The sequence below is a fragment of the Athene noctua genome, chromosome 1 (assembly GCF_965140245.1).
Source record: "Athene noctua chromosome 1, bAthNoc1.hap1.1, whole genome shotgun sequence".
Lineage (NCBI taxonomy): Eukaryota > Metazoa > Chordata > Aves > Strigiformes > Strigidae > Athene > Athene noctua.
In genome coordinates, this window is record NC_134037.1 from 85372775 (window position 1) to 85400774 (window position 28000).

General features: G+C 40.8%; 1 protein-coding gene across 6 annotated transcripts; it reads right to left on the bottom strand.

Annotated features, from left to right (window-relative positions):
• Positions 1 to 6: 6 nt before the first annotated feature.
• B3GALNT2 (beta-1,3-N-acetylgalactosaminyltransferase 2) lies at positions 7 to 27999 on the bottom strand. 6 transcript variants are annotated; one of them, XM_074896769.1, is made up of 13 exons: positions 27822 to 27999; positions 17223 to 17370; positions 15786 to 15886; positions 14684 to 14877; positions 13248 to 13343; positions 8841 to 8951; positions 8659 to 8736; positions 8097 to 8175; positions 6681 to 6861; positions 4852 to 4977; positions 968 to 1127; positions 506 to 562; positions 7 to 145 (listed from the first exon to the last, which is right to left on the bottom strand). In XM_074896769.1, exons 1-13 carry the CDS (start codon positions 27922 to 27924, stop codon positions 11 to 13), a joined length of 1569 nt encoding a protein of 522 aa, XP_074752870.1. In that variant the 5' UTR covers positions 27925 to 27999; the 3' UTR covers positions 7 to 10. The 6 variants fall into 6 exon arrangements, with proteins under 6 accessions (XP_074752870.1, XP_074752869.1, XP_074752875.1 ...); XM_074896768.1 differs by having other exon boundaries at positions 6681 to 6864; XM_074896774.1 differs by lacking the exon at positions 8659 to 8736.
• Position 28000: the final 1 nt, after the last annotated feature.

The following is a 28000-nucleotide window of genomic DNA, read 5'->3' on the forward strand; positions in this document are numbered from 1 at the left end:
GGCAAGTCCATCATCTTTCCTCACATCTACAAGGATCTCCACACAGTTCCTTTAATCTCCAGAGTGCTCTGAGTTCCTGTGGGGAATACTGGGGGGATGAGAGCATGCCACTCTCACATGTCTTCTCGCACAACCAGAGACTATCCTGTTAGAGAGAGAACCATTTCAATAGTATTTCTTACAAAGACTTTCACTTTCAACAATCTCTTTCCAACAGTCAGGTTGTCATTGTTTTTAGCAACAAACTTTCCACACACAGGTCACTATCTAGATGTATATGTCCCTCTCTGACCTGCCAGACCTATGCAGAGAACTTGGGGGGGGGGGGGGGGAATATGTGTGTGTGCATTTTTTCTTTTTAAATACATCTCAGGATTTTTCTCGGTTTTAATCCAAAGGCTGTTTCTTTTTTTTTGGAAGAAAAAAACATTTCCCCTGTTTTATGCTATTTAGAGCAAGAGGCATGTTCTCTTTCCATAAGATCAGAGAATTTCTTCAGACCTACTTGATATCGCTTGGGTCCGACAGCTGCCATCCAGATGCCCATACTCACATCTTCACCCTGAAACAACACATTAAAATAAATAAAAAAAAACCAACAACCAGATGTCAGCACCAGGAAAGCATGAAGTACGACTTTGTGAACTAGAATAAGTTGCATCATGTTAACAGCAGTAAAAAAGTAACTACAAAAACCTACGTCTCACTCTTTTAGAGGTGTTAAATTAATCCTCCCAGCTTTCCTGTGATAATACATTGTTATTAAAAAAAGATTACAGCTCCAGAGGTTCTCAGTCCAAAACAGTTGTGCTTTGACCAAGAATGGACACAAAGCACTGCAAAAAGCCAGCATTAACCAGGAGAACCCAACAACAACACTTCAGCAATGTTCCTTCCAGCTCATCCAGTACACACGCTGCTTCCCAGACCCGTTTAAGATCGAAAAACTGAACCAAGGCCTTACTACCTGGTATGTCTTTAATCTTTCAGAGTTGCTTGCCAGCCACTGAACAATGTCTTTGGAGATCACGTAGCCAGACCCACAAGCAAAGGCTGGATATGCAGGACTTGGGTACTCCAGCTCTTGCCATTTCCCAGTTCGATCCACTGCCCAATTCAGTCTGAAACTGAAGACCATGTTAGAGATGAGATGTTTATACGAAGCCCTCTGTGAAACCTATGAACACTGCTAACAGCTGAAGCAACGTTGATGATAAACACTATTAGAGGAAGAAGTAGAAGGTGATGTTATTACAGTTTGTAGCCTTATTTCTGTAAGGCACACATCAAATCAAAACAACAGCTGAAAGCATAACCATCATTTGGTCTCAATCTTAGGTAATAAAAGTTCTCAGAACAGAAACAAACACAACACTGCATGTCTGCACCTGCTGCTGGGCTTTGACCCAGGTAAGTGCAAGCATCCTTACCTTACTTGTTCTGTAACAAGCACATCTGTGTCCAACCTCCTTTGGTTAATCAACATGACACAAAGTCAGTGCCTCCAGCAGGAACATGGTTACAGCAAAGTTACACAACCCATTTTCCTGATAAAACCAGTGACTGCTTAAAAACCAGGAAGCAAAGCAAAACATTGCTTTTTTATAGACCTTCTCAGCTGTTTTCCAGATGAAATTCAACAAAGTAGATGTTCAAAGGCTGCCATCGCTGAATCACAAAATACCTTCCTGGCAGTGGTCTTCTCTACGGAAGACTGTACCTTACTACTGGAGGCCTGCAGGAAGGCAACAGTGCTCTGTCTGCACAGTCTCTCCAGGCACTGTGGCACAGCTGAAGCTCTAACACACTGCCACACCCCCTGCTAAACTGCTGTGTCAGGTGGTGAGAAGGGTCCTGCTTTTCCTGCTCAGGAACAGGCTGGTATTGCACTCCTCTTATCTGACAAGTACTTCATGCACTCACAGCTAAGTGGCATAACTGTCAAAGCAGAAGGTTCTCCCCGTTCTTGAAAACAGGTTCAAGCGTTGCTGAACTCAGTCATGAGCAGAAGCAGTTAAAAGCTTCAGTGAACTACTAAGAATTGTCACCTCAGACAACAGTCCCATAAGGAAGGAATTACAGTTGAGTGGCAGATCTGTTATCAGACCCTACATGTTCACAGCTGAAGCTGACATGTTAAAGCCCCAAGTAGATAAAAGTCACATCCGATACCTGAATTCACTTTAGACTCAGTATCTGACTCTAGTGAGTTAGAGCAGGAGGGGTGCAACCCCCTCCAGACTGAGGGGCACCTACTTTGCTAATCGTTTTATACTTCTCTCTAGTGATGTCAGTGTTGTTCACTACACCTCACACTTGCCTTACCTGAAGACTGTGATTATTAGAGAATTTATACTTGAAGATGTTACCCCTATATAAGGTTCTCCACAAACAGAAAAGATGATGTACGACTTGCTACTTCCTTTTGTCAGTAACCTAATAAAATTACTCAATACCTTAACACACCATTTCAACAGCACGACTCAGCAAAATTCATTTTTCAGTCTGCACATAAAAGCATTATCGATCTTTCTAAGTTCATTAAAGGGCCACTCCATGGTAAGCCTAGAAATATGTTACTAGAACATGAAGCATATCTTATACCCCTGGAAAAGGGGAGGTTAGTATTACAAACAAAACCTATCTTTACAGAAAACTCAAGTATCTGAAGTCTCTTTTTGGCCTAATTAAGATCAAGAAAAGGTGCCATTCTGAACTCCCACTGCTTTCCATAGCACGGTAGATGAGCCAACTTCACTGAACCACCTTTTTGTTGACAGCATTTGTATTAGACTCAATCTCCCCTCAGAAACAGCTTGGTATGTTCTATCCCATCATAAATTCAGTCATTTTAGACAAGATCAGTGATCTATCAAAGACATCTCCCTAATGCCTGAGGGTGACTAATCTTCTGACTTTTAAGTCTGAGTTTTAAAAGAACAAAATAGCAGTAACTTAAGGTAAGTTCTCTCCAAGATAAGTCCAAGTTCTTTAGAAGGATACCTGGACCATTTGGTTTGCCAGCCTGTAGTCCCAAAATGCTCTTGATCAGCTAAATAAGCTTTTTAAATGGTGATTTTAAATTAATGAACAAAACCACCACACAAGATGAAGTGGCATCAGAAAAGGGCTATTAACTGGCAGCATAAGTACTCATCAGTCCAAAGCATTCCTTTCCCAGTTTCACTGAGATCTCATCCTTGCTTTCTGCCAGAGTAAACTGAACGCTAGTAAGTTTCTCTAAGAATCCAGGAATTAAGTATTAACAGATTATAAGGATCACCGCACAATAAACTTGACTGAATTATATAAGGTCTAGGTGAAGAATGCAAAGTTTGAGTTCAGACACATGCTCAGAGGAGCAGAAGGAAGGGAGACCATCAATAGTCACCTCAAGGGCCTGACATATTAACCTTCGGCTCAGGAAGTTAAGGTCTCCACACACCACAACCAGCTCTCAGAGAAGCCTAACGGCATTTCATTTGCACTTTTACCAATGCTCAAGTCTGAACACTCAATATTCAAGTCAAGATGTCACCGAGTTGAAATGCAGGAGATGGATGGATCCCCCCAAACCACTCAGAAGACTCCTGTACACTCAGTGGTTACTCACAAAGCTGAACACAATCAAAAAAATGTGGCCAAGGAGCAGGTCCATGGTAGGCAAAAACACAAAGGTAGGAATATCTACCATTGCATAGTAGGGACACCAGGGAGGAAGGGGACAATCTCTCTGGTATCACATCCTCAGCTCTTACGGCCAAGAACTTACTCCAGAAGAATTCCCCCTACATCAGCTGGAAGAGCAGCCCAGGCAGCTTATACCTAGTGCTGTTTTTCCTTTTGCAAGTTGGTTTCCATCTTGTCATCAAGTTCCTGACCTTTCATACTGCTAGAATGAACCTATCTTACATGCACTATTAGCCTTGCCATGTGGTAAAGGTAGTCCCAAGAAAATTTAACAGGCACCAGGCAATCAGGGTTTTTGTACAGGCTAGAGAACACATGCCCATGACTCAGATCTTTGAGATCATCACAAGACAGGCAGTATTCCACACACTTTGACACACACACTTCCACACACCTTATTAAATCACCTTACAAGTAAGCAATAGTCAGTACCACATTTGTGAAGGAAGACACTTTCAGCAGCAAAGGCCAGCTTTTTTTCAGTAAGCAGATGGCAACAGGGAAGCCACATCATGCTACTGTGCTATGTTGAATGTTACAGCAGCATAGCATTTCTGCTCTATCGGATGTGACACCAGTGTAGCAATGGATTCCATGGATGGAAGAGAAGAGGTGGGCTATTTTGACTCTCCTAGTTATTCACAATTGTAATACGTGTTTGGGAAACTTCACTCAAGAATTCATGAATCTGATCTACCATTTCAGACCGCAGCAAAATGGGTATTAATGTCTGTCATGCACAGATTTCAAATAAAGTGCAGACTATAGAGGCAATTTTGTTTCTCCCATCTACCCCATTTCCTCAAGCCCACCAGAAAAATCAAAGCAGCTTCAAAAGAAGGAATGCTTACAGTTCTAGTATGTACTCGCCTTTTAACTTTACTGCTGGAATGCTTTTATTTACTTCAGTAGCATGACAAAGACATACACAACACATTTTAAAACTAGGTAAGATATTCAGCAAGTTCAACTCATTGTAAAGGCATGCTCTGGAAAGCTATTGTAAAGGATTGATTTCTATTCTGAGATTCAAAGATCTACACATACAAAAGTCCTGCTTTTTATAGCTAGCTTCCATATGCAGAAAAGGGGAACCCACATGCAAACAGAGTTAGAGCAATAAACGGTTCACTAAAGACAAGTTAAAAAAAGACAACTCACTTTCCCCACCAAATGTTTGGCCTGTCCATTTTTTTCTGCATTATCCTGTTAAAAACAGCCTCCAAATCAATGTAACAGTCATCATCTGTCTTCAGCAACAAATCAAAACTCGTTGATTCAACTGTCCTGTAGCCAAAAAGAAAAGTGATGAGATGCTGAGCTGCAGCCCACAAAGTACAGTTACGCAACACTCATCAAGGGTTTTTTGGGAAGCAGAGGGGGAAGGAAGGAAGGAATGCTTTTCCTACCCTTGACTTTTAAATGTTTTCCCTATTGACCAAGGCTGACTGTTTGTTGTACAGAAAGGAGATGCAGCTGCATCCTACAATGATCTTACAACATGGGCTTGTGTATGAGCTGAAGAAAACAAACCTGAAGTGTTGTTCTCCAGGACAGATGGTGGATTTACTAATAAATCCATCTTAAACAGTATTGACCTCAGAAGGATATGAATCCCTGCTGATGACGGCAGCACAGCTGTTAAATGGCAGTGGCTACATGTCAGTAGCCTACTCTTCAGGATGAGACAGTTAGTTCAAGGACAATACAACTGTAGAAGGTTGTAAGAAACATCTGTGGAAACAACTTGGTATTTACTCTTCCTCAGTAAAGCACCCTTCCAATATGCAAACAGTAATCTTTAACTGTCTGAAATAGTTGAATATCCGTCACTTGTAAAATAACCAAAGCAGCTTAAGATTCTAGGGATTATTCCTAGGTTGATTAACAAACATTGTTTTGAAGGGTAATTTCTCTTAACAAGAAAGGCAATTTCCTTAAGCCTCTTATTACTAAATCTTGAAAATTTTGCTAACCTGTAAGAAATTATCACAAAAATACTGACATTTAAACCCTCTTTTTAGAACTGAAAGCATGGTTCAGTTTTTCAGTTACATTCATAACCATGAAATTTGTTAAATAAGTGCATAATCTTGCACTAAACTAAACTAATTGTCTAAACTAAAACTGTGAACTATATTTTTTACTCCACAGCAACATCAATTAATTGAAACAGTTGTCTCAGAGTAGTGGAAAGAATTGCAATTTAGATGTAATAACTTATTAGACTTATCACAGAGAATGTAATACACTACAAAAATTCTTCCCTCTCAACCTTCCGTCCCCCCTGTACACAAGCTTCCTACCCTTCCCCTCTACTCCACACTGGTGAGGCCACACCTGGAGTACGGTGTGCAGTCTCAGGCTCCTCAGTACAAGAGGGACATGGAGAGACTGGATGGAGACTCCAGCAAAGGGCTACCAAGATGCTTAAGGGACTGGAGCATCTCTCCTATGAGGAAAGGCTGAGAGAGCTGGGACTGTTCAGCCTGGAGAAGAGAAGGCTTAGGGGGAAGCTCATGAATGTGTATAAATACCTGAAGGGAGGCTGTAAAGAAACAGAGCCAGGATCTTTTCAGTGGTGCCCAGGAACAGGAACAACAGCCAGCGACCACAAACTGAAACACTAAGTATACAAGCTGTCCAAAAGCCATCCTTTAAAAGACTAAAGCTCCTAGTTCTCAGTCAGAAACAAATTAAAAGAAATTGCAAGGAGATGTGAAAATTTTCACACCTGGACTCTTAGATCAGAAGCCTGTCTTGCCAGCTCATGCTTATTTGAGGCACCAAAGGTCAGCATTCAGGAAATACAGATCCTGTTATTTTACTCACTACATGCCCCCAAAATTGTGAGACAGAAATACAACTTAATGAAGTAAATCACAGCAGGTATGTATTTCATGGAACCTCTCAGATAACATAACACACTGGATCATCTTGCACTACAAACAGCAACATTCCTAAGAGAAAATACTTTCTTTTCAACTTACCATCGGTAGAAGTTCAGCAGTTTGGCTGGAACATTTCTGTAAGTGTCAATAACATCTACAAAAACAATATCATCATAGGTACTGCTTTCTTCCTTCAATAAAGCATCTTCTTTCTCAAGATTTTTGATGTGACTTGTAAACCTTTCTGGGCGAGTATCGAGGCTTTTTAAAAGAGCATCACCTTCTGAAAGAAACAAGAGCCATCATTAAACAAAGATGCATACCTACATACATGTTTCTCTTGAATCATACATGACATAGTGACAAAATGAATCTGAAGAAATGTTCAACTCAATGGGGTTATGAAAATCCTATAATTAATTTCCATGAAGTGTTAAAAGTTGGAGAACAAAGAAGTATACATTTGCATAAAGCCTGATAGAGAAAGTTTAAAGTAAAAAGAGATTCTCTTCCTTTTCAGTAGTAAAAGAATTCAACTTTCTAAGGCTCTTTAATATAAAGAGCTGTCTGGGCCTTCATTATTACTGGTAGAGTAAAAAGGTTACTGTTATATTCTAACTATATTTATCTAGCATCAAAAAATAAACTCCAAAACAAACTAACAAAAAATCCGGTGCTAAATATAATCAAATTGGCATTGCTTTGATGTAGCATAGGTGGTCCCTGCTGAACCACATCACATAACTGACTGCAGGTAAAAGCTAAAAAAATATTGCAATAATATTGAACTTCTTGGTAAGAAGATAGTTTGTGGTACTGAAGAACTTTTTGGCAAACAGGATGGAAAGGCTAAGTTTCAGTTTAGGCTCCTACAGAGATGACAAGACAACAGGACTGCCTAATTATATTTGCCAGACCTAGCTACAGAAACACAGGAACACTCTGAAATTCACTGCCTATGATGGACCGATGATAATACATCAACTCTAGTGCTACATGGCCAAAATGTTAGACATTAGAAAAGGCTCCTACACAGTCTCTGAACATTCTGCTGAAATCGGTGTAAAACGGCAACAATAGGGGAGGAAAAGCAGGCTATGATAGGTAGTCACTGTTTGTCAGTAGTTGATATTAAACATAATGACACCGCACTTCTAACAGTAGTAGGACAGGAAAAATGTGAAAATTATCAGGAAAAGATTTCATTGCACAACATTTTTTAACTTGCATTTGGGTAACAAAAAACAAGGACAGAGAAGAGTCTAGATAAAAATGGTATTTCTGTCAATAAAAAGACAAAGGGATGCGAGTCAGCTGAAGTGGCTGACCAAGGGCAAGCAAAGAAACCACATCATGACAATTAGGCATAAAAAGCATAGAAGGAAATTAATTGTTTCTACTAAAAGACAACTTAAGGTGATCAAGTTCATAGAGATAGCACGAATTTTACTTCAGAAATGTAATTTTAAGTTCCTGTTTTATCACATCAAATTTGATGCTACATTTTGCACTTACCTTGAATAGTGTAGATAAAACCACCTGCTATTCCCTCCACACCTTCTGTGAGTTCATGTGGCAGTGACCCTTCCCCTGCCTGCTAGAGACAGATTAATGGAAAGAAATAAATTAGATCACCTCTCATTCCTGGTGTGTTTTTCCCTACAATTTTAAGGTGTGAATTTTTCTGGCAACTGAGAATTAATTTAAAGCTCTTCTGGTTCTAAGAGACTAAGCCTAACAGTTTTAACTGTAAAGTTCTGTGGCATTTTTTTGAAGTTTCACCTAAAATTAGCAGGACCACAAACTTTTAGAAACTAGCTTAAAAGTTAAGAGCAAAATGTAAAAGTTATTCTAGCTAAATTCCAACAGCATAGCATGTTTAAGCAAGCAATGTTTTGACAAGAAAATAAACACACTGCCAAAAGGCAAAGATCAGGTTTAATCCCATCAACTGGAATCTCAGCACAGGATTTTTGACACACATTTTGCCATCTCTGATATACTGATACTGCTTCACACCTGACAAAGACAATAGATGAACTTTACACCCTTCAAAATAAAAGAAAATGCCACTTACTAGCATAACTTTTTGCATGCCCTTGTCCTTTTCCCAGGCAAAGCAAACTTTCCCTCTGAGACAACAGGAGAAGCCCAACTGAATTAGCAATTTACAGAGAAACACAGGAAAGCAAAATGCTAAATACCCAAGACTTATAGGAAAAACAGAAACATGACAGAAGGGAAGGTGAGGTGACTTACTGTAATGACCCTGAAAACACCCCCTCCATCATTCACTGTGACTTTATGAAGGTTTCTTGAAACAAGGCCCTGAAGATCCTGGCTTTCCCAAACAATGGTACCTTCAAAACTCTGGGAAGAGAGCAAAACATGTTATATAGGGCATCCCAACACTTCAAAGGATGAAAAACAAACAGTTTGGATTTTTTTATTTTAAAATAGTCAACTTCACACAACATAGATTTTTACTTACATTTTAGTAAAAAGAAGTTATGCGTAAGACCTACATCTGTGAAATGCAGTAACATATAATCATGCTTTTAAGACTAATCATGAATCTCTATATTAGATCTGTTAAACTTTTAACAGAAGTCCAGTGTAAATGGCTTTGGCATTCTATCATCATTAAGATGGCATTTAAAGGTGACTTGAAGTGAATTTTTAAAAATCAACTAAAAAAATCCTGCTTTACCGAGAGAATACGTTAAAACAGACTTGGAAATAAGTGCTGCTTTTAGTTATCTGCCAAAACCAAGAGAATAGAGACTCAACTCTGATATCAGCAAAACTCAACGGTAAATACAGCTACCTTTACCCTGGCAAAGCTGTCACAAGCTACTGTAGGAGAGTCATAGAACTCTGACCTCACATCTTGGCTGGTAGGGAAAGGAGGAGAAAGACAAGCAAATATCTTCAAAATTTTCTGGTTTTAACTGTCAATTTAAGTTATGTCACTACATCAGTTTTTTATACATATATATATATATATATACACACACATATGTGTGTGTGTAATTTCTTGCATTTAAAAGCATTTCATCTCAACTTGAAACTAATCCACCTAACAGTCCAACCATTACCCATTTTATATAAGACTTTCCTGAAGACCTCTGGGAACATGCAAAGATACAAGTGGCATGTTGTACAGGTGAGAGTACTGGTAATATTACATTTTTTTAAAGCAATTCCCCTCTCATGAGAAGGTAGTGTAGAGTAGCTGTATGGCTATTATACCCCTGACTGCTAGATGAGTGCATTCCGTTTTGTTTCTCCTAATTTCATAGGAAAAACACTGATAGCTAGTGTGGACCTTGGAACAAAAAACCAACTTGTTTCAACTGTTTGTGGAGGCATCTCTGTTTCTGCAAAAAGTCTGTTTACTTATACTAACCTCTCAGCTCTTCCCCATTTTAGCTTCCTTGTACTCTAGAAACCTTCTCCAGAAACTCTCCAGTTACTGACACACCATTAAGTCTAGCTCAGAGTTCAACGCAATTTTTTGCTTTCCTCTAGAAGTAGGTCTTAACATCTGCAGCAGTCTCGGTATTTAATGACAGCTGCGTATTTCAGATGTCTCCCATTTATTATTTATAATGCCAGCTTTATAATCTAATAATGGAGCTAGTCAGTGTTTATTCAAGCCTGACTTACATGCTCAATCCCTTCCCCTTGTTTGTTTAATTTCCTTAATTACAGTTATCAAAGCAAATGGACCACTACTAACACTTCTTTTAGTGGCAGGATGCCTGAACACCCTGCACAGTAAAACTTACATGCTCAACCATTTGCAGTGGTTGTCATCTCCCATTCCAATATTTTTTGCTGTAGGGACTAGGCTCTAATCCCACTTCCGTGCCTTGTTTACAGACACAACCTTTGGTAAATTGTTTACTGAGCCTGAGACACCTTTCACTCCTCAGCAACCAGAAACATTAAAATTCTCACCACTGACTATTATTGATACTGACTTCAAACATGTACCAAGAGTCTTAATCAGTTATTACCAGTGAACCTCAGCTCAAGGTGTCCTAAAGCTGCAAATTATCATTATTTTCCAGGTTGAGAGACTTGTAAGCAAATTTTCTAATGATTTTAGCCTTCAGCTATTCTTACTCTAAGCTGCTTAATGAAAGCTGAGGCCTGAAAATGCTTAAAGCAAAACATTAGTGGCACACCTGAGACTACATCATCTGTTTTTCCCCATTTAAATTCCAGCCTTGTTGCTGCCAGAGCGCAGTGGCATTTACAGTGAATACCGAACAGGTGTACTGACATAATGCAGCCCTGCCAAACTCCTTTCCTAATGTTAAACAGTGCTGTGCTTTTTGTTCCTCCAACTACTCCCCATTAATAATACAGAGCATGCATAGTACGGAGTCCCATTTTCACCCAAGCAACCCGTGGCTTTTTGACAAAATAAGTGCATTGCTAAGACTTGGCTGTAAGAGCCCCTGCGTGACTTTTAGTTATCTGCTAGTGGTTCTGCTCTTTTGCGCTTTCAGTCATTCCAAAGCTGAATGATCGATTCTGTCTTAGACAATCTGGCCTGCCAGATGCTTATTCTAATGTTGCATTTCCCTCCCTTTCCTCGAGACAAACAGAAAGAGCAGCACTTCAGCTGGAAGATGAATGAAGCTCTTCAGCAGTCTGTACAATCCATTACTTCTTGAAGGTGGAAAGGCAGAGAATAGATATTGTCTCAGAAACCATCTTGTGACAATTAAACAGTTCACTAAATTTACTGCTCTCAAACAAGTAGATAGGAACACGTGGGCGTTCTATCTCCTCTGAATCAGCTTGTATGGTTCAGCATCCTAAGTATCACAGGAGACTACATGCTGTGCATAAGCCCTATTAATCTACATTAGAAACATCATGTTATCCTGTAAGCATCCAGCACATGACACGTATCAGATTAAGGAAGCCTGCACAAAGAAATGCATGAATACTAATATCCCCTTTCTAAATGAAATACTTCCCACCTGCCTCTCAGAAAAAATTCAATCATTTATAGCAAAATTACAACTGCCGACAATTTTAGTATCTCAGAACAAAGTCTTACAGGGAAAAGGCTTACATGTTATATTACCGAATTACTGGGTAACCAATACTCTTTTTTAAAAAGGTAAAAAACCCTGAATCCTATTGATATCAAATTAGATTGTTAAAGCATATGCACAAAATACTGCAAGAGGTCTGCTCACCCAAAAGGTCTCCTGACAGCATAACAAACTTGCATAGTATTCAGTAAAAACTGTTTAAGATGATAAACCAATTAATCAGACGCAGATTCCCCTTAAAAAGAACAGGTTTCCAAATGCATTCAGTCTTATAGTGCCAGGGGAATAAATCAGGGATTAAACTGGCCCCAAATGTCTTCTCCTTCCCCTTCAGTCTTCTCTTGCTCCATTCTTTCATAGAATTTTTTGCATAACAAAACAACCCAGACCTGAAGACAACTTACAGAAATAGCAGCAAGGGTCCAGTCATATAGAATATTTAAATGAAGGGAAACAGCCTAAAATGACAGCTGACATCTACTAAGAGATCACTGGCCCACTGGGAACAATTCCTTGTACCTTGTCTGCTGAACTAGAATTGTAACTCTGAGTCAACTTGTATTCACTAAACCTTCACTCTAACAATATCAAGTTATTCCCTGCCTATATTCTGTTCCTTCTGTGTTTAATCACCTTCCTTCCTAGGCAGCCACAAGTAGGTTCTATATCCCTATACCAAAATGCTACTCTTGGACTGCATCCCCCAATCCCAATGAGGATTAAAAAACCCCCAAACTTTAGACCCTGCCTCATTAGCTTAGCTAATAGTATCTCAGGACAAGCAAGAACACTAACACTCATTATTGTCCCAAAAGCTCCCAAATTTCTGAGGGGTGACCATTTGGAAAAAAAAAAGAAAAAAGAAAAAAGAAAAAAAAGACAACCACTTCTGCCACTGACAGGTTTTAAAAACCCAAATGTCAGTCTCCTGTGTGCCACATACTCTGTCTTGTATATTATGGAGACACCCTGCTTAAGATCTTCTTGAAGTTCTAATTCTTGATTCCTCGCATGGTTCAATGAATGAAAAATTCATCATTAGTGCTGCCAAAAAGGGAATAACCAAAATTTCAGTAGCCCTCAGTAACAGCTTCTCAGTTACAACTATTCAATTAATACTATAATTGCAAACATAAGACACAATATCGTTCTGTTATGTCCAAGACATCAGAACCAGAAACGTCTTTTCCAGCTGTTCCCTAAAAATCTGTGCCATCCTCCCCCCTCCCAATTTTGTGTACTAACATCTAGAAAAGCAGGAGGGAGAAAGAAGTGTCCCATTCTCTGGTAAACTCTCCAACAGAATTGAAGAAGGTACAATTTTCAATCAGAAACTGAAAAGGTTTTGGAAATTGCTACTATTCATCAATGTAATTTTTTAAACAATTTTAATTTTCAGGCTTTTGCTTTATAATTACTGGTGATAATGAGACGGTGAAAAAGAAATTCTGGATTTCAGCATATCCCCATAACTAACATTCTAGAGGTTTTCACTTGCCCTTTTCTGTCTCAAGCAAAGACCAGTTTCATCAGTCAGTCTCTCCAGCTGACTTAAAAGAACTGCAGGCAGTTCTGATACTGCACATACCTCTGGCAAAATGAACTGTTCTACGGGCTTGTACCACAATCTGTTCACTTGCACTCCACAGCTTGGTGGACTAAAGCGAGCACTGAAGAGAGCTTCCTGTGAACCACAGAAAAGGAAAAAAAAAACAACACACACATTAAAGGTGCTGTGAGATCATACAAATCTTGATCATCTCAGTTAGTTACAATGGAAAGAGGCTTATTGGTTGTATAAACCTTAGTGGGAGTTTTATCCTCAGAACAGTCTCAGACTCCATAGAATTCAAGGGTTGGATTGATATGATGGAAGCAAGCAACAATGGAACAAAAGTGCAAGTTCAGCTAGAATCCAACCAACAGAGCATATCATCTGGAAGACTCACTCTTCTCCCAGTCTACAGACTTTGTATCTTCTGTTTAAATAGCTGACTACTATTGCAACTGAGGATGCTGACCCCTAAAACTTAATTGCTGCTATATTACAGAGGCCACCAAATGGCTCTTAGATAACAAATGACAAAGATGCTGCACTGCCACATGCCCAGTCTTCAGAAAACAGTCCCCAAGCACTCCTATGATACTAACTTTTCTCCTTCACTGGAAGTAAAAAGTTAATCCAGGTCAAGTTATTAGGCTCTCAACATTTAGAAGTCTACCATTTAGCAAACATAAACCTTATTTTAGTATACTGTTTTTGCTATTATAAACCAAACTCTTTGGAAGTTGATCATAAAAGCCACATTTTCATATCATAAAAGTGCATTTTCTGTATCAGCTCAGATTTAAAATTCTTTCTACTGTAGCATAGCCAGAAGTCTTATACTGGCCTATCAAGTTATTGGTAGAGATAAATGCAATATACCAAATGCAACAATTATGCTCAGTGATTTTTTTTCTCCAGGTTAGCACTAAGCTATTCTATCAAACCCATAACAGCTTGGGAATGGGGGTAATTATCACTGAAGTTTGGCTACGACCTGTAAATAATACCTGTAAATACCAGTTTCTAGAAATCTTGCCAGAAGACAGACACGAAAAAATTATAGCTGTCCTGCACCTCTCTGCCTGAAGGCACCAAGTGTGTCTTTCTGCATATGTGTTTTAAATATATTAAATGGTTTATTTTTTATTCCTTAATACCTATCAATACAACTCATCTGCAATCAAAATTGTGTCTTGGATTTAGATATAAATGCTTTTTTAAAAGGGCATTTAAATTAACTCATAGCACTCTGTGAATTTAATCTTTTCCTAATCCAGGATGTGTGTGTGTGTATATATGTATGTGAAATAAGAACTTAGAACACAACAGAAGAAAAATATCATTCAAATGCTTGTCAGTTAAGTATTTCACTTCTAAATCATCCACACAGCATGTTGCTTTCTGTAAGAACTTTATCCACAGTAAAAAGACAACATGCTTTAGTCCACTTCCAAAAGATAACTACAGTACTCTACCTCATGTTCTGCCTGGTACAGTTTTACAGTGATGTTCCTCTGGAATCCCACCCCATCAGCCTCATAAAATACCCCAAGACGGGTAATGACAATGGGGTAAAGTACACGAAAGTTCACACTGACAATTCTGTCTTCAGATAGCACAGAAGGTACATCCTCAGGGAGACTGAATGCTTCAATTTCCTGATTCAAAACTGTATGAAAAAGAAAGGACAGAGGTAACGTGAGAAGACTTCATAGTTCTTGAACTGGATACACACAAAGCACACTGGATACAGGCAAAGCATTCTGATTAATTAGCACAGCTCACAAGTGCGCAAGGATAATCAAACGCTGGAGGAGAAAAAAATACAACTGGCTGCAGACTGCAGCAAGGAGAAACTCAGAGTGATGCAGCAATCTGCAGGCTACCAGCAATTGCAAGTCAATGCCTACATATCCACAGGGAAAAGACTAGAAACACAATAAATCCACAGTGAAGACAAAAATGCTATTTGACTGCATGAATATATGCATATTAAAATAATTATTCATGTATCAAAATGGCATATACCTCCACTTAATTCAGCTGCCTGCTTTTTGGCATTATTGTCTCCCTAAGCCCTAAGGTACCATTTATTCTAGGGAGATTGGTTAAACAGTGGATGTTGCCATTCAGAGAGACAGTAACAGAACTTCCATTTTATGGTGAATCATGGCTTCCGTGCCAAGCAGTCCCTTAGTTAACTTGCAGTCTGGCACTCAAGACTCTCGCCTTGCTACTTTCATCACATATGACACTAGACCAGGTCATTCCAGCTCTCAGTAACTTGATTTTACACAGGGATCGAGTAAAAATGTACGTTACATGGGAGAGACTGTCCCCTGCCACAAAGAAAATGCAAATCCATTAGAAGTCAATGGCCTCCCCTTCACAACCCCCACAGATCTCTCCCTTTCATGCCTGCACATGGTACTTACAGGAAGATTATGAAATTGTTAAGACGGCAGCATTTATTTTCAAGACTGGCTGTCTCAGTTAAGCACACCAAACTACTCTGAGAAAAGATCATTAGTTCTAGATAGTTCAGATCATAGGATGTTTAGAAGTTAACTTCTATACCTGGGTTACTGATGTTCAGAAGTTTGCAGGAGTAGGGGTCTTCTCTATCCTCCACTGGCACAGCACATCCATGCGCACCTATTATAAACTTCACAAGGACACTAAAATAATTTGGTTTTATTAACACCAGTTCTCTTCCCTCCTCCCTCCATCTTCAATAAACTTATTTCAGCAGAACAGCCTGTCTTTCACAAGATTAAGATTTTGAATCCCTTAAAAAACTGAAATGAGTCTGCATGTAGAGCAACCACGTGAATCCCCATATAGGGGCTCAATTCCAAACCCACATTAACATTTCATATTTCATAATGAGGACACAGGAAAATTGGCAACTAGGAATGGGATTCAAGACAGCCAGCACACTAAACAGAAAAAGACCTAAGGCAAAACTGAAGGATCCTGAAGACCTGCCTTTCCCTGCCTGGCTTTATTACTTAATTCAAGATTGTTTAAATATTCTGCATTCAAAAGGCAATGAAAAAAAAAAAAGAAAAAAAGACACATTGCATCAAAGGAGGAACAAGGACTCCAGACTATTTATTACAATGAAAAGTCTCAATTCTGGGTTGTAGCAAAACAACAGGTTGCTCTTCCCAGCCCCCATCATGGTTGTGACACAGCCAGGAGACAACAAGCAGTACAAAGAGCAAGAGGATCGACCTTAGCCTAGTCTTTCACCTAGCAGCTAAGTATCCTCCTGGATAATTAATCAGAATATTCCAGCTAAGCTATGAAAGGTCACATGCTGAGATGACTGAAGTAGCTGTGCGTTGCTCCAAACTCCATGCTGGCATCAAATTTGTGGATGGTAAATGGCTTTGAGCACAAGGCAGGCACCAAGATGTGAGGCCTATCAAAATGACAACATTTCCAGGAATGAACTGCAGCAGAACTTTCTCAGCAAGAACAGAGCTGTCTGTAGACTGTCAGGTCTATGCCAGCAATCAGGACAGGTTCTGCAGGTCACTCACACTGCAGCAGTGTGATGCACCTGGTTCAGTGGGAAATAAACCTGAACTTTACAGTTGAGGTCATTGTGAGAGGTTTTTGTGCTTCTCTTACCAAATGCAAACCTGCCTGCTTTCAAGTATCCTGGATTACTAAGCATTTCAAGTCACATACCATACAAAGCATACATTGCAACGGAAAAAAGGGAAAGTCTTATACATTGCAAATGAACAGTGGCAACTAACTGCAAAAATCAAAGAGCAGTTAACAGTCAAACAATTACATTTTATTCCTTGTATAAAAATAGTTACAGCCCAGAAGTATTCTTATATATTACTAAGCAGATTTTTAAAATTATGAGAGTAGAAGATGCTCACAAATAAAGAAAAAAAAGGAAATACTTTTTTTAAAAGTATTAAATCAGGATATTTAAGCATTATAGCCTTCTCCCCCTGCCAAAGCTCCAAATTACAAAACACTAGAGATTACCGTTGGCTTAGTGCAGGATGTTGTTTCAGGTGCTTGAGCCAAGTGTTCCTTATAACACTGCGCAGTTCGTGATTATGTCGAGCTGACAAAACACCTACAATAACATCATAATGTTTCAGCTTCCACTGATGAAAGAAGGCCAGTGGACCTAGAAATACAAAGCGACAAAGATTTATTATATTCACTTATTACCACAAGCTGGAGTTGCAAGCAATAATTAAAAGGTATCTCAAAAGCAAGAGTACTGGGAACCTGAAACACTAAGAACAAGCAGCAGAATTACTATTATATTCTTGTTTCAGAATCAGGGAAACATTTTCAAAATGTCAAAACTTTCACTAGCAATCTAGGAAAACATTACTGCACTCTGCACTGGTGAGGCCACACCTGGAGTATTGTGTCCAGTTTTGGCCACCTCAATATGAGAGAGAACTCGAGGTGCTGGAGCGAGTGCAGAGGAGGGCAACGAAGCTGGTGAAGGGCCTGGAGAACAAATCCTATGGGGAGCGATAGAAGGAGCTGGGACTGTTCAGTTTGAGGAAGAGAAGGCTGAGGGGAGACCTCATCACTCTCTACAGCTACCTGAAAGGACATCGTGGAGAGGTTGGTGCTGGTCTCTTCTCACAGGTGATTAGTGACAGAACAAGGAGGAATGGCTTTAAACTCCAACAGGGGAGGTTCAGACTGGACATTAGGAAAAAAAATTTTTCACAGAAAGTGTGGTCAGGCAGTGGAACAGGCTGCCCAGGGAGGTATTGGAGTCACCATCCCTGGATGTGTTTAAGGGTCATTTAGATGAGATGTTGGGGGATATGGTGTAGGGAAGAGCTTGTAGAGTGGGGCTGGTGGTTGGACTCTATGATCCTAAGGGTCTTTTCCAACCTGAATGATTCTGTGATCCTGTGATTACTGCAATGAGCTAAGCAAGTCACCGCCAGTAAACCAAACTAAGAACCTGACTCACAAAGCAGGCAAGAACATAAGCCTTGGTTTTGACTGATAGCATCTTCCATTCAAATATTTGCCTGCCTGTTTTATGAGCAAACTGCCCCCTGAGAACATGATCTTGATGGGCTTCTCTTTTCTATCAGCCACCAGAAACCTTGTGGGCAAGACACAAGGTCTTACTCTTCCCTCTGCAAAACTCTTGAGACAGCCTGGGCCTTCTGCTTGCTTACCAATACCAATACCTCCTCCAGCATGATTTATCCTACAGAAGTACCAGGCCTTCACTATTAGAATTCATCATTATTCTACCTAGGGAAAAAACGTATTTAAACAAGGCCCATCAGATTCAAAACTATGCCCATTTCACCCCTTCTTTTTAAAACTGCTGGACTACCTTTCTGCCTCACCATTTCAGTCTCGCTGTCAAGGGCTATCGTTTCTAACTTTTTGAAGTTGAACAGTACTCTGCTTTCACATAGGGTATTACACTCCTATGCAGAGGAATGCTCTGGCTTTATTCATAGCTGGATGTCACCGCCAATACTTGTAAACCATGATTTAGTTTGTGCTGTTTTAATTCAGAGATCATGAAAGCTGGACTTGATTTCAAGCAAGATTATGATCAGATAGAGACCTAAGAAGCTCTGACTTAAGAGCCTGCAAACAGTGAGGCAAGTAGCCAAAGTGAATTTTCTTAGTTTAATTTATCAGACATTCTAGAGTTGAGAGATTTATACTTAGTTTTAGCAAAGGATTGCTTTCCTCTCACTTCACTTTTTTTTTCATTAGGTGGCAGATAAAGAAAACATGCAAATGTGAGAGCCCTCTAAACTATACAACAAAATGTATACAACATAGACAAGATTTTTATAAATCCAATTTTAAACAGACCAAAAATATTGCCAAGTCTATATTGTGTACTCCCACTAGAAAGAGTTGAACTGTAATCCAGATTCTGCCTTCTGTACCAGCATTCCCTTTCTCCACTTTGAAACTGAGAAGATAGATGGGTCTTGTTACAACTGCTCACTGACTTAGGACCTCACAGCACCCACCACAAGAACTGCTGTGCCAAATCACACCAGACATCCATCTAGTCTTATGTTATTCCATCTTCAGTGTGCAGCATGCAGTGGAGAGGCCTTGGTCTTGCTCTGCTCTGTGCTGAATCAACATCAAAAGATTTCAGAACATCGTTTTTTGCTTTAGGGGCTATTGATAATGGCTTGAACCTGACTCCTTAGCCCCAAAGCCAAATAAAACAGTGCTCTGCAAGAGCAGGGAAAGCAGAGTGATGTTTCCACAAGCAAATCTTTCCCAGTCTGTTTCTCATTAAATATTCCAGTTCTAAGCATGCAAACACTGATTTTCTACAAAAAGATTAAGTTCCACAGCTATTTAAATGAATTCATACTGACAACTGATACAAGCTTATCAATAAGTTAAACTGAACATTAACCTATTAAGAGAAGTAATAATATTAACCTATTACATCAATTTATGCTCAGAACAACTTAAAAAAATAAGCAGCAAGTCACTAGTTCCCTTCCTTGGTTTTTCACCAAACTTAACTGTTACATCTCTTATAACAATCATACACTGAATAGGTGGCAAGGTTCAGGAATATGATTTGTTTGCTGACAGAACAACAAACCTACTGCCCTATATAACATCTGAAAAAACTTGTAAATCAAACACATTGCTCAATCCGAATGCAATTTTAGTTTTCCTTTATGCTGGTAAATACCAACTATCCAGAGGGTCTGTATGTCCTCAGAGGTCATTACAGAGCCACGATCCACCACGTATCCATGACAGTAGAGGTACACGAAAGAGCCACAAGTTTATAAGACCACAACATTACAGCAAATTCTTCTGTAGTCTCGTAATTCCTCCTCACACATCCCTTTTCTTTCTGTGTTCTTCTTCCATCCTTTGATTATTCTTTAAACAGCCTCTGCAGCCTTACCCACAACCCTTCCAATATAAATCTCACGGGAGGACTAACGCGTTTGTATACTGCATTAAGGTATTGTTTACACAGATTTGTTTTTTTAAGATATCACTTTTAATTAGAAGCAGAACCATTTAAGTTAAAATTAAAGAAAAATAAAACTAAGAGCAGAAGTCTATAGGCGACTTGACTTAGAACAACATAAATTGGCTTAAGTCAATTTAAAAAGAAAAACTAAAAATAAGCTACTCAAATCAAATATACTTTTAATTAGTTTATATTTTAAAATGAGCAAAGCTCTTCTTGTGAACCCTTCATGTGGGAACAACATTAACATCACAAATGCTTCAGAATTAATATCCTACTGCTTTTAGAACAGACAGCTCTTTCTTGTTTTAGGCCATCTTCAGGCTTAGTAAGGTAACATTATAGCAGTCTACATTCAGAAGATTGTCTTCTCTGTCTCAAGGGTTATGCCATTTTACCACTGAAAATGGGGGAAAAAAAAAAAAAAAAGATTACCTTCACAAAAAAACCTAATGAACAGGCTCTCTGTTTGTTGGCAAAGGTTTCTACTTCCTATGGAAAAGTAGGAATAACACTTGCTAAACTTTCAGGAAAAGTGATTCCTGTGTCTCTAACCTAGCACTATTAAACAAATGGGAGATAAAGTAAGAGGCACGGGGGGGGGGGGGGGGGGGGGGGGGAAGACTAAGGTTATTATTAATTTATAAGAATAATTCAGATATGTGCATATATATGCTCTGATGCAGCATAATTTAAGAGAAAACATTGCTGACCTCCAATTCAATAATAGCAATTTATACAAGCAATCAATACTTGCCACTGGGATCAACCTTACTTATCTTGTGTTCTATTTTTGTGCATTTTTATTTAAGTATTGGTAATAGGCTTAAAAAATACCTATTATATCACTCATATCTTGAACTGGCTCTACAAGATAGTTAAGCCTTGAAGTTTTCCAATTACAAAAACAAAAAAACCTCCGCCAATTCTGTGGTTTGTGAAAGGGAGGGGGAGGGAGGGGGTGAGGGGGTAAAAAGAAAAAAGCAACGTATCACATTCCACAATAAACCCTAAAAGTGTTGATAACTAAAGGGATGCAGGAGGAGAGGAAGCCTTTCCAATGCAAAGGTCACCCTATCACTAGTTCCCTTGCTTTTGACTTCTTACTGTCTTAAAGCAGCATCTCAGTTGCATCACGCAGCCCAAGACTTCTCAGTGGAACAGCCACAGCCAAAGGTGCAATGCCTACCCTTTAGCATCAGGAACAAAATTGCTTTCACTTTGCTGATTTGCTTGAGGCTGTTAACCCCCAGTAAAAGCTACAAAAACTTGAAAGGAAGTAGCCTTCTCTCAGCTGCTGAGATCCATGTAACTCTGTCCAGCAACTCCAAGGGGTACTTCTGTCAGCTCTAAGGCTACTGAAGTCCAGTCTGCCAGAGTCTTGTATGTCACATGGTTAATAACACGTTCCTACTTACCGAAGCCTCCATGGGCTGTGATACTTGTAAGGACAGGCTCCCATACAATTCTCTGATGTATGACCATACACGTAGTTCTATTAGTACAGTTTTTCACCTCAGTATGAGCTGCAGTAAGCTTTCACAGGATTCTCAGTTACCTATTTTCATGAAACAGACCTCCGCCTGTCTGTCAAACTTGACTGAGAACTACCAACAGATCAAAGTTAGGGAGAGACACAGGAAAAAGTAAATAAGTGCATATATAGAGGACAAAGCTGTGCCCTTAGAAGACAAGGCTAAAGATGCAGAAGTGTGTGTCTCCTACTGACTTGGCCACAGGAGGAAGTCACTGATGACAGGCAGTCTGCTGGCCCTAGTCAGATTTTAACCACCTCTGCAGCAGTACAGCTCTTGAAGTTTTTCAGAATCCCAAACTACAAAGATTAACATGCATCTCTTCTTCCTGTGAGACCGATTCGCAAGTAAAATGTCAAGTTAAGCCGTTAATTATATTTACTGTCATTATAAGGAGATGAAAAGATTGAGAGATCATTTAGCTTGATTTTGTCAACAAACAAGGTAAATATGATCTTGCTGCATGTATCTCTACTGATGAGTCCCCTACCAACTACTAAATTTGCCAGTCATTTTCAGTCAAGTTTGACATAGTGTGCAGTCCCCAAAGTGATTAAGTTCCCACGTTTCACGGAACTGGACTGGACAGAGAAAAGACTCATTGTTAGTGACTGCACCAAGAAACACAGCAGTGTAGGCTTACCGGCACTATCAGGGACCAGAGAACCTTCACTGGAGACTGCTAGAATAAGTAAGCTCCACAGAAGGCTGAGCTTTGTCTCTTCTGCTACCCATACAGCTTTTTTTTTTTTTAAAGTAAAAGGGATCAAGGAATGGAACTAAGTAGGTCAGGCAGAAGTTATTTAGAATATTCTCAACTAATCCACTTCATAAGATAAGACTAAAAAGGAACACCACCCCTCCAACACCACCACTCCCCATTCCAGGTTATCTCTGCCTATTCTTGCAACTTTGCAACCATATTCCTGGTTTTAATGCCTTTTTCTTCTGTCCTGCTTTGTGAAAGATCCAAACACACACAAAGGAAGGAATTAACCAAATATAAAGGTTTGTATTCACAGAATGCTGACAGATGCAGAAAAAGAACAAACCAAAGAGCAAAAGCAGCTCTTTTCTCCCCTCTAATCTTCTTCACTTAAAGTAATCTGCTATAGCTCATCTGCATTACACATTTCCCTGCAAGCAGAGCTACATGACCCCCCTGCAGTGCCTATTTTATACCAGAGCTAAAAATCGCTAAGATGCACACCCCTGGTTTCTGCAGGAGTACAGTACTCCTTGAGACAGACAAACCTTTAGACAAGCTTTTAAACAAGCTTTACAGATTCAAAGAGGAAAACCTCTGTAGGCAGTTACCTTTTTTTTTTTTTTAAGATCAACAGCATTCTCTTAAAGAAATAGGACAGCAGGGTCCTTTTGAGCTAGAAAGTGACAGTAGTAATACTGGTGGGATGATGATGCTCTGAACACCATTACTGATACAGCATTTGAACACTTCTAGACAAATCTGGAAACAGTGGCCAAAACATCAGAAGTGTAGACACAAAATGAATAAAGCAAATCTGATGTTTGTTTTTTTTTTTTGGGGGGGGGGGGGGGGACGGACACGACACGACACGACACAACACACACAACAGACAGACAGATGGACATAGGGCAGGGGGAGCACAGCACCTTTAACTCTGAAAAGCAGTTACCAATCCCTGATGCCATGGAACAAAAGTCTGCTCCCTAGGAAAGATACTTGCTCCCTTCTGGCTGTTCTACCCAGTGGGCAATTTAGAAGACAACTGGTGAAGAGCTTCCTTCAGCCACAAACCTTGCTCCCCAACACTGGCAGAACTGGTACTCTTCGTCCCTTACTCCAATGCCAAAACACAAAATGCAACTCCAGTGCTGCTCATTAGTAGTTTGCAATGTCTCAGACATCAGTCCACAGAATAACTGCAAACTAAAAAAATCCCAATGCAATTGGGAAATACTGTCAGTTTTGTCGTGGATTCTTTGTCAATTATTTAATGCCCAAAGGTGAGGGGATTGTTTTCGTTGGGGATGGCACATCCCCAGAAAACAATGTTAGATAGTAAGATCTCATAGATGAAGGCTGGGGAACAACTCACATTTTAGGCAGAACCGCACAGCTATCAATGCCAAACCTGACCTGTTGATGGAAGGTTTCAATTTCCAAGGCCACCAGCCTATTAGTCTTTACATGCCTACAAAAGATGAAACAACCTTGTGACTAGTCCCTGACAGACAGGCTGAACAGATTTCAGACAACATCTTTTCTTAAGAAAGTACCACATTTTGGCAGAATTTCTCCTCGCTGAGGACAGCATCACTCATAACCTCAGACGTTGTTTCTATATTTTGTTATTTCAGTACTGAAAAGCCAAAAGCAGCTTAAGCTCTCCCTCCCTCTCTCTCACCTGGCACATACGCAGGCTAGTCAATGAGGGGGACAGCCCTAATTCTGCAGGGCAGATCACTAAACGCAAGCCTGACCAGCCCTGTATATAGTTCCATCAGGCCACTGCCTGAAGTAGTACATGCTGAACCACAGGACAACAGATGGCATACAAGCAGTTCCTAGAAAATGGTGGTTTTTAATCTGTTGCATAATTATTCACTAGTAAAAGATAGACTAACAAAACCAAGAGGGCCAATTCTTAGCTGCCACACACCCCCAGAAATGTAGCAGGAATAACGTCTTAAAGGGCATCAGCATCAGCAAAGTATCAGCATATTACATTGAATGTGTGGGGCTTTCTGATTAGGCACTGTAACTGAGGCCCTACAGTGAGTAATTTCCTACTCAATAAGATTTGTGCCATCAATTAAAACACACAATTAGCAAGGAATCCACCTGGAGTGCTAAAAGCAGGTCTGTCTGTTCTTTCTCAAGTTTCTGAGGTCATTTTATAATTAGCATTTATCTAAGATTTTTACAAAAATTAACTAAAGCTTCCTACCCATCAACTTCCTTTGGATAGCACTTGTTTGTAACCAGTTAGACAAGGACTTCAATTAAACCCAAAAGCATATTCTTGCACGAGCCTTGCTCAGAAGTGTGAATCACAGTCCCATTAACTGATGAACAAGAAGGAGGAAGCCATCAAAGTCAGGACACTGAAGCAAAGGTCAGTGCCTCTGGTCTCGGAACTGATCCTATTTGTTTTTTTCCAATTAATGAGTACTGCCTAGAAGAAGTGACACCAAGGTGAAAGTGATCATGAACACAGAGAAAGTCAGAATACTGCACAGGGAGAGACATAACCATGTGCCAAAGCATGCAAGCAGACTACAGGCCTTTCATATGGGTTAGTTAAGAAGAAAGTTTCATTAAAGGAGGTACTTCCAATACAGGAAGAGAAGTAGATGGAACAAGTGAAGACTGGAACACTGTTTACATTTAAAGTCATCTGACCTATGAACAACAAAAATTAACTGCTTTCCAGGAATAGAAAGTCTGTTTTGCCAGTAGAAGTACCTGATTTGCTCAGCTTAAAAAACCCAAAGGTTTAAAACAGATAGATACCTTTGATCTCTACGGTTACATGATGGAGGTGTACTTGAGGGAGAAGAAAGGCCCTTTTAACTGAAAGGCTTAAGAACAGGGCATAAACCAGTTGCAAGTAAGTTTAGGCCAGAAATGAGAAAACATTTTTAATCAGGATATAGCAAACTTCGGAAAAGCATCTTCCTAAGACTGCTAGGAATCCAAATGAACAAAGACCCACGCCAACCCTTCACTAAATAAATGTAGGCTGCCCATCTGCCATTTTAAGACAGATATCAAGAGTTGCTTATTAGAAAAGGAAAACAGAATTGATGGCTGGAAATTTCTATTCCAGTCTTATGTTAGCAAGTCAATGATGTCAAGGTAAATAATCACTAAAACGGGTTATCAACTTTTTTAGCAAATTTCTGTTTCTCTGTGTGCGCGATGACTATTGAGAGGGGAATTAAAGTCCTCAAAAAAAGGAAATGCTGTTCACTCCGCCTTTGACCTCCGCTGGTAGCCGATTTTGCAACTCTTGACACACTACATAACTACTGAAACACACAGACACTACACAGAAATACCAAAGAATACACAAATAATGCATTTTTATGTCACAGCTATTGTAAAACACTGTCCCATGATCAGATTCAATTTTTATTCATACCAGTGATGCCAGGTAGTAGGTAATAAAGAGCGGCTGGAGCAGTAAACAAGGAAAAAAACCCCAAACATTAATAATCAAATCAAACAAGACTGGCTTTATCAGGCAGTACCAGATTCTCTTAAATAGTTTCAGATTCAAGAAGCCTTTTAATAAATAGGGACATTCCTTGCTCTTGTATATGTTCCTGAAACACTCTGAATAATTAAAAAATAGAACACATAAGACATCAGAGATAAAAGAGGTCCCTTAGCTCATCCTTCTTTTGTCTGCCAAGGCAGCCATACACCTCCAGCTTGTACATTTCACGATACTACGAAGGTGAAGAGGCAGACTTTTCCTTAAATTATCATGCAAGGATCAGGCCTACAAAGTGGCTGTGCATGTACAGTATTGAGCCTTCTACTGATGAGGGAAGCTCTCTCTGTAAGAGTCATCGGTTTTTCTCTCCTCGGTGTGAACACATTATAACCAAATAATCCTTGAAGAAACAAAGTGCACACTTGCTTTTCCAGTATTAAAAAATATCAGCTTTTTAAAATCTTAGTTATCCTAACATTATCCAGTGCAACACAGTGGCACAGCAACAAACACAAACTCCAATAATAACTGCTTGAAACGCTGAATCTCTGAAGAGCAAAGCTTCTTCCTTCCCTCCCCACCTGAGAAACTTCTGGATTTTCTTTAGAAAAGTTTGCTATTGGAAAACATTTCTGCAGGAAAGGTCATGGTGAGCTTCCACATTGCCACTTCCAACTCCAAATTAACGCACTGAAGTCACAAAAGCAGCACCGTGGAAGATGAGGAACAAAACCAACCAGACAATTCAAACGCACTTTAGGCTAACAACTAGAACTCCCGTTCTTTTATAATTCAAGTGCTCAATGGCCAGAAAGCAGACACAGACAGAGCCATAGAGCTCTGCGGCCTTCAGACTACGCAAACGCACTGACCTTGCTCTTTTCACACCTGCTTTATTAATTACCCCTGGAAACCGGCAGCCTCTCGTTTCCTCAGCGCTGTCTGTGTACACCCTGCACAGGGAACAGGCACCAGTTGCAAAGAGTGGCTTTGCTGGTGAACAGACTACTGGGTTGCTAAACTGAGTTCTAAGCAGATCTCAAGTAAAAAAAACCCCCACCATTTTTTCTTTATCGTTGTTTCAGATGTCTTGCAGAGCATTTCTTAACGTTCTCAAACAGCACCTATGGGTAGCTGACAAAAGTTTGTTCCTACAGATGCCCGTTTCTACCGGGCACACACATTTGCGGCCTGAAAACTCCAAGTCCTTTTACGAGGATCGCAGCGTAAGCCCTCAGGGGGCCTGATTCCACTCGTGTTGGCTCATACCCCACCCTCGGAACAGCTTTTCGCACCGCAGGGCTTTTAAAGAAGGCGTCTGTGGCAAACCCGGCACAGCACAAAGGGCTATTCCTAGCGGCGGCAGTGACGCGACGCAAGAGAAGTCGGCGGGCACCGCTTCCCCACGCACCTCAGTGGGAGCGGGAGGGCACCCGCGGCGCAGGAGGCGTTTGGGGGGGAAAGGGGGGCTGCTGCCTCCCGGGGGGGTGCAGCGCACCCTCCACGACCACGTGTCGCGGCCGGCACCTCTAGTTTCAATCGCGGCGCCGCCGGCCACAGACCCACGGAACGCGGGGCTACGGCCCCAGGAACGCCCGCAGGCGCTCCCGGTGCTCCTCCCCGACGGGCCGACCCCCGAGCCCCGCCGGCCCGGCGGCCGGCTGCCCACAGCCACAGAAACGCCGGAGCCGCCGGCCCTGCCCGTTTAACGGCCGCAGCGCGCCCCTTCCCTGGGTCCTCGCCCCCCGGCCGCCCCGGCGCCACCACCGACCCGGCTCCGGCCCCTCCTCGCCGGGCTCCCGGCGTCGGGGGAGCCCCGCCCGCCCAGGGTGCCCGCGCCCGGGCAGCCCCCGCCGCCCGCCCCTACCTGCCGGGTGCCTCCCGGGGCCGCCGGGGCAGCCGAGCAGCAGCCAGAGGTGCAGCGCGACCCCGACCGCACAGGGGCACAGCAGCACCAGCCAGTTTCGCATTGGCCGCCGCCGCAGCCGGCCCCTTCCCCTCCGCGCCGGCCTCTCCCAGCGGCGACGGGCCGACTCGGCCGCCCGC

Bases quoted from the DNA above. Each gene is read 5' to 3' on its own strand.
- B3GALNT2 (XM_074896768.1), bottom strand. From the start codon at position 27,924: ATGCGAAACTGGCTGGTGCTGCTGTGCCCCTGTGCGGTCGGGGTCGCG. The intron at 14,878-15,785 runs GTATAGAAGTTA...TTTTTCATACAG, and splicing joins TCTGAACATCAGTAACCCAG to TTTTGAATCAGGAAATTGAA. The intron at 563-967 runs GTAGTAAGGCCT...GTGTTGTTTCAG, and splicing joins AAAGATTAAAGACATACCAG to GGTGAAGATGTGAGTATGGG.